Genomic DNA, 6,895 nt, shown 5'->3' on the forward strand with positions numbered 1-6,895 from the left:
TTTTTCAAAATATTTAACATTTCTGCTTGGGGCAAAAACTTGTTTGCTTCCTTTACCAAACGTTAAATAAGCACACTTCTTCCTCAGAACTACACTTAACAAAACCGATTTTCCAATGAAAATGAATACATATTTATATCAATAAAAGAACCGCTTGAAACCAAGCCAATATAGATTCTCCCAACAAACATTCTGGTGTTTGTATTATACCCGCGCAGTTTCTCACGTCCAATGCTGATACAGCATCCATTTACAATACTGTCAGACCTCTCGCCCACACTGCCAGTGCTGTGCGCCGGGTATGGGTATGTGGGATGGCTTGTCTCTGGGGAAGCAGACACTCTCGTCTCCCTGTGGTTCCCCATTGTACCGCAGCTCCTTTGCAACAAAGTCACTGCCCCCGAACCAAATAAGAGTTAAATCCATTCGCTGCTATCCAAAACGAAATTTGGGGCGATATCTGACAACAGTTGTGCTCTTCTTGCGGACGCTTGGTGAAGGAGGCGGCTTGGGGGGTTTGGGTGCCGCTTTCCTTTCGGGGACCTTTCTGGTAATTTTGAACGTCTTCTCTTTCTCAGACTGTTTGAACCTTGGAAGGAAATGTGTAGAAATGTGCTGAGGTTTCACCCGAGGGCTGCTCCCCATTTTAACTTTACCGCGCTTATTTAAAGCCACATACCACTCTCGGCTGCTGTTGTGGCTTTTGTAAGTGGCCGAGGCGTAAGTGTTGTAACTGTTTTCTTGGTACCTCTCTTTGAAAATGCATTCATTTGTAAACTTGGTCTATAAAAGAAGCAAAAAAACAAAATTAATATTTTACTTTTATCAAACATATCAAAAATATAGTGACAACGTTTACATAGAATTACTTTGGAAGTACAGAAACCAGCCAATGGCCCAATTGCTCCATATCAATGTTCATTGTTTCGTACTAGCTTCCTTGCATCTTTCTTCATCCAGTCCCATCAACACATCATTCTATACTTTTCTCCCTCATCTGTTTAATCTGATTTGCCATAAATCCATTTTTATGTTCACTGGCAGTAAAGACAATCTTCGAATGGTCTTTGAGTCTTTGAAATAAGAACAGGAAAAGCTGAAACAACCTGAAGGTCCAACTCGGATTTTCCCTTAGACGCTGCCTGATTTCCTGAGTATTTCTGGATTTTGTTTCAGATTTCCAGCACTTGCGGAATTTTGCTTTTATTTCGATGGTTGATCTGTTTCATGCTCTTAGAAATCAAAAATGTTCTAGGAATTGAGGTACACCCCGCCCTAGGAGCTATGAGCTAGATCAAGGTTGTCACCTGCTAGATGTTGGTCCTTTGAAGAAATGAAGCGTGCAATTAGCAGTCGGTGACTGGCCAAAGGGTATATACAAATCCTGCAAACTGTGTGGACACAGAGCCAGGGAACAATGGAGACCAAGACAACTCGCAATCAAGGTATGCAATCAATTCGTCGAACATTTCCCGTTTACATATTGAGCATTCTATTCAAATGTTCTTACGTTTTGGGTCGGTATTACATATCTACGTAGTTCAGCTCAAGAGTGGACCCCAGCTTGCTGCTTTGGATCTGCAAACTGGCAAAATCTTCATCCACCTCTTCGGATGTTTCCATTTCTATAAGAAACGTTCTCTAGTAGAAAACTATCAGAAAGTTTGAATATGCTAACAGGTGATGCCGCGGCCAGTCCCATTCCTGGAAATCCTTAGTGAATCTATCAACATGAACTTGCAGCGGTTCAAGAAGGCAGCCCACCGCCACATTCTCAAGGGCAATGAGGAATGGGCAACACATGCTGGCGAAGCTCACTTCCCTTGAGTGAATAAAGGTACATCGTTTACTAAGAAAAGAATGTAAATAACATAATTTTAGAAATACGCAGATTTCTGTCTAGGAGAAAGCTTCCTACATTGGTGCGTGTCCATCATTTCCAGTATAGGTGGATGGTTAGTTGTAATCAAGAACAGTTGTAGAAGACTCTCTGATGATCTTAAGCTGTCTCGAGAATGAATATTAATGTAACAATTTGTAATTTGGGTCTGTACTCCTTGGAGTTTAGAAGGCTGAGGTGGGATCTTATAGAGACATTTAAGGTAATGAAGGGGCTAGATAGGCTAGAGGTAGAGAGATTCTTCCCGCTTAGAAAGGATAGCAGAACTAGAAGGCACAGCCTCAAAATAAGGGGGGGGGGGGCGGGGGGAGTTTAGATCGGAGTTGAGGAGGAATTTCTTCACTCAGAGGGTGATGAGTCTCTGGAATTCTGGCCACTGAAGTGGTGGAGGCTACCTTGCTGAATATATTTAAGTCACGGGTAGATAGGTTTCTGATAGACAAGGGAATTAAGGGTTATGGGGAGAAAGCGGGAAAGTGGAACTGATCCACTTCAAATCAGCCATGATCTTGTTGAATGGCGGGGCAGGCTCGAAGAGCTCGATGGCCTACTCTTGCTCCTATTTCTTATGTTCTTATGTAATCAATGTCGTAAATGACAAAAACTTTTATTTTTTAATAAAGGCAGGAAGTTGAAATTCATGCATGCTGCATTGTATATTCCAGCGTATTGTATACGCCACTGCACTGTACACCAACATTATTCAAACGCCATATCAGTGTATTGAGGGCGCAGTATTGTGTTATATTGGGGCAAACTAATTGATTCCACATCAACTTAATAAATGTAACTATAGTTTACCCCAAGGGCACTTGGTTGCTTTGGGCAGATCAGTAAATAGATTATCGAGAGACTAAGAACTTCAAAACTAAAACTGCTTGTGGGGAACTAATAATTGACATTCGGAAAGTCAATTGTGTCCAGTTGTTCGCAAACCGCCGGTGAAACTGTTGAGACAACTTCATTGGGGCATGTTCAATTTATGTAATCCTTTTTAAATTATATTTAGCACGGAATGAATTTTGACCAGATGCTGCAATATTGGGCATTGTCCTGATATCAGTCCGAGAATGATCTTGGAACGCCGTCTCAGCCGCGGCGACAGTGGCCCTTTTGTAATCTTAGAACATTTTGACAACTATCAGAAATTGCATCTATCTAACCTCCTGGTGTACCTGCCTCAGCCTTGCTTTGAAGCTCTCAAAATTGGTAATGAAGTTCCAATAAGCTAGATTTAAAAAAATAAATAATGGTCTGTTATTTTCTATTTATGGCATTGGCTTTGAAACATGCCAAAATGGGTTTTCGGAATTAGATGACATTGGGCAGACTGCGTGTTTTCGCCATTGTAGGTCAAAATTAGAGCGGTTTTCTTAAAAAAGAAATCTGTAAGAAATCATTGTTGTGTGGCATGTCCGATTTTCACGCTCGGTGCAGTCAAATTAGCAATTACCGTGAACAAAAAAAGGCAATATTTCCAAATATGTCAAATCCTCCTGAGGAATTAAAGGAAAATCTCCTCTGTGCAGCGGTTGATAATTGCTAGTACGCATAAAATGCTGGAATACAATATCCTTCGAACTCACTTACTCATTTAATGACGTTGCCATCTGTATCTTGAGGGGAAATAAAAGAGACTGATGTCAGGCGACTTGTCAAGATAACAGCAAGAAGGGCTGGAGCAGTGTTACAATTTAATATGCGAATTGGTTTGGCAGGATTGCGAATTATTTGTACCATTGACTTTTATCTCATTCCGGAGGAAAGTGGATTGAGTTCTATCAAAGCGCCACACTGACTGACGGGCGCAGGATTTTGGACTCCCAAAACTTATTAAGCAAATCACAGAACTTCACCCAACCATGACTAGTACGCAGTCACATGCGATTTAGCATTAATTTCAGTAAAACCAAAAGAAGGCAATTTACGTCAAATGTCAATGTGCATGCTTGGAATTCCACCTAATATCCAGTGATTCTATTTTATTTGGTGTCCTTTCTTTTGTTCAAACCCTCACTCGCAAATACACTGGTTTATTATCTAAAGATTCAGAGCGATGCAAAAGCAAAATTCCACCGTAATTTAAATTTAAAACTCAATCTACGTGTGGCAGTCATTTCACGGCGATTGAAACAAATATTCGCTAAGTAACCAGCCATTGAATCCGTGTACTCATAGTGCTATTTAAAATAGTGTATGTATCAAAATGTTTAATTTTGCTGAAGAAATTGTGGCTTCTGCAACGTGAACAATCTTTTGGATTCTCGTATTTTGAATGAGCTCAGCGGCACAATTTGGATACATTTTTATTTAACTGCGTGAACTAATCGATGTATTTATTTACTGCCACGCGGTTTTCAAAACCCACGTCTAGTTTTTGTTCTTGGGCAATTAATAATAATTTTCTGTAAGGATGCCGTTTTGAAAACCTGCTGTGTGTCCCCGAGTCCCGTTCAAGTCTTGGTTTCGAGTTGTCGAAGATAGTAAAGCTTTGATCTCCGTCCCAAAAAGAAAAAAAATGCCAAGGAGGGTTCGCTTTCTTCCAAACACAAGGCATCTGTAATAACATATGTTCTTTTTTCTGAGGGAGGTGCGGTTTGAGTGCACTTGTGTCAAGTGGCATTGGGACAAATCTCGATTATTTGACAAAAATATGCTTGCTGTGGGGGGTTGGGAGGGATCATTGTAGTGAGTACTTCGCTAGTCGTCTTCAAAAAAATACTGACTGTAATTCTTCTAACCGGGTGCTTTTAGATGGTTTATGATGAGACTGCACGGAAGTGTGAAAGAATTAGGTGTGAAAGTAGACGTCGCGTTGACCACGCCCAGTAAGTTAAGCCCATGTCATAAATAATAAAGGTCATTTTTCACCATTGATTTGAATGGACGGCCGGACGCTTTGATACACATTCACATTCAACATTGATACTTTTCCTTTTGCACTGTGGAATCTTTTGAAAAAATGCCTCCCCGATATCAAATCATACTCACGGTGGCGTAGAGTCTCCCCTTTTTATTCATCGCTAAGAATCGGTTACTAAAAATTCCTCGAATTCCCACTATCCCCTGGGACACGGCGAATATTTCCAAAATACCTGCAAGGAAAATTTCACAATGAGTGTTGCCTGATTTCTAAAATATGTTCGCTGGCGACTGGTCCCACTGACTACATCTACAGCTTTCCTTCGCTTAAAACTCTTTCTACCACACTCTGCGGAGTTGGGGGGGGGGGGGCACATGGAGTTAGTAGACTTGTAAGTATTTAAAGTTGTAAAATATGCAAATCACTTGCTTATTATAAGATACAATGCCATTTCATCCATTTGGCTCAAGATCAAGCGCCGGATCAAGCTCAAGATGTCTTTTCTTGTCAGCTTGGATCTTGATTGTTATTTTTTGTAGGGACCTTGAATTGGATTCAATTTGAAATTGTTTTTTTGAGTAAGCAATGCACATTGGCTTTGTAACTTAAAGTTTAAAGAATGGAGTAAAATGAAAACACATTGTTTCATTGTTCTGTACTATTTTGCCATGAATTATCTTTTAATGTTATTGACATGCTAAAATTACAGATTGTGCAATCTGACAGATATAATCCGAAACCAAAGTTTAGGTTATTTTAAATAATCTTTTTAGATAATTAGTGGCACTGTCAATATAAACCTTTCCTATCAGTAACAACTAGTCTAAGATTTCTGCTTTTTAAACTTCTTTTAAAAATATCATAAATTCGGATTGTCCTTAGTTATTCCCTGGCAATACGGAATTTGCCAGTTCACGTATGTAACATGCGCGGGCCAAAACAACCCCGCCGTCCACTAACCCAACAACTCCAAGTACTCAGTTCGCTATAGCCTGCACCTGTTACCGACATACTTAGCAGTTTAACATGGCCACACAATGAAACATAGGGCAGACAACCTGACCCCGGAAACACTCATCACAAAATCGATCTTCCTAACAAAAATAACTTTGCAAAACAAACGCCGTTTCCAGTTATGTGGGAATTGGTTAACAGAGATGATGAAGTTACACTGCACTTCAGGACATTACTGATTCACTCTGTCAATCATCTTAATGTTTAGTATATCGACTGCAAATACATTAATTTTCAATGTAGTTTGGTTAATATCCAGCTTGTTATCACTTTAGTTAGAGCAAACGTTAAATAAATAGGTCCTATTATAACTTAAAATGCGCAGTTCCTTCCTAGTCAAATCAATTCATTTGTAACAAAGCAATCATACAAATTATCTAATCTAGTTGATGGCAACTAGAAGGTGCGTTTGGATACACCGCATGCACACATAAGTTCTGGAGTTATTTGTCCATAGAAAATGGCTAGTCAGAGACCATATTGTTTATTAATGATTGAGTGTGTTTATTTAATAGGGTCTGTCATTTAGAACTTATTTAGAATAGACACTTACTGAACAGATTGGCTTCATGCGAGCCACTGACTTTGCCATCAGGCTGAATCTGCAAATGAAAACCAATTCCAACTCTACAATAAAGTCTTCCAGTGCGCGGCCCAGACCTATTCCACTGGTACATGTTCCTCAGTGATCTACGGCTCTGCATGGCTGAGGAGCTCCCGTTTGTTGTACCCCGAAGTAGTTGTGCGGACGCTACCTGCTCGCTCGGCTCAGAAGAGAAGCGGACGGTGTGATTGAGGAAGAGGAGAACGAGGCAGTGAAGGCGCATTCTTCCAGCGGATCTCTCTGGAGCGCCGGCTGCTAGGACAATGCCCGCATGCTGCTGATCCGTTGCTCCATGCACCGGCCGCCGTGTGTGGAGTGTTCGCCAGGGATATCCATGCAAAAGCTACTGCGGGTATGGGGATATTTATAACACAAATGATCTCATTGCGAGATGCATGCCTGTGATCTGAACGACAAGCTTTCATCCTGTAGTCGCCAGTAGAATGGGCATGGTTCTCTTCAACATATGAAATGGGAAGAGAATTGGTTAGGAGATAGTGCTACTAACAGCGCA

At 40.7% G+C, this 6,895-nt stretch overlaps 1 protein-coding gene across 1 annotated transcript; it reads right to left on the bottom strand.

Moving 5' to 3' along the window:
- Nucleotides 1–432: 432 nt before the first annotated feature.
- Nucleotides 433–6,604, bottom strand: fgf5 (fibroblast growth factor 5). The gene is made up of 3 exons (XM_080198930.1): nucleotides 6,331–6,604; nucleotides 4,892–4,995; nucleotides 433–783 (listed from the first exon to the last, which is right to left on the bottom strand). Exons 1-3 carry the CDS (start codon nucleotides 6,602–6,604, stop codon nucleotides 433–435), a joined length of 729 nt encoding a protein of 242 aa, XP_080055056.1.
- Nucleotides 6,605–6,895: the final 291 nt, after the last annotated feature.

The sequence above is a fragment of the Carcharhinus amblyrhynchos genome, chromosome 1 (assembly GCF_965287045.1).
Source record: "Carcharhinus amblyrhynchos chromosome 1, sCarAmb.v2.hapA, whole genome shotgun sequence".
In the NCBI taxonomy this organism is placed as follows: Eukaryota; Metazoa; Chordata; class Chondrichthyes; order Carcharhiniformes; family Carcharhinidae; genus Carcharhinus; species Carcharhinus amblyrhynchos.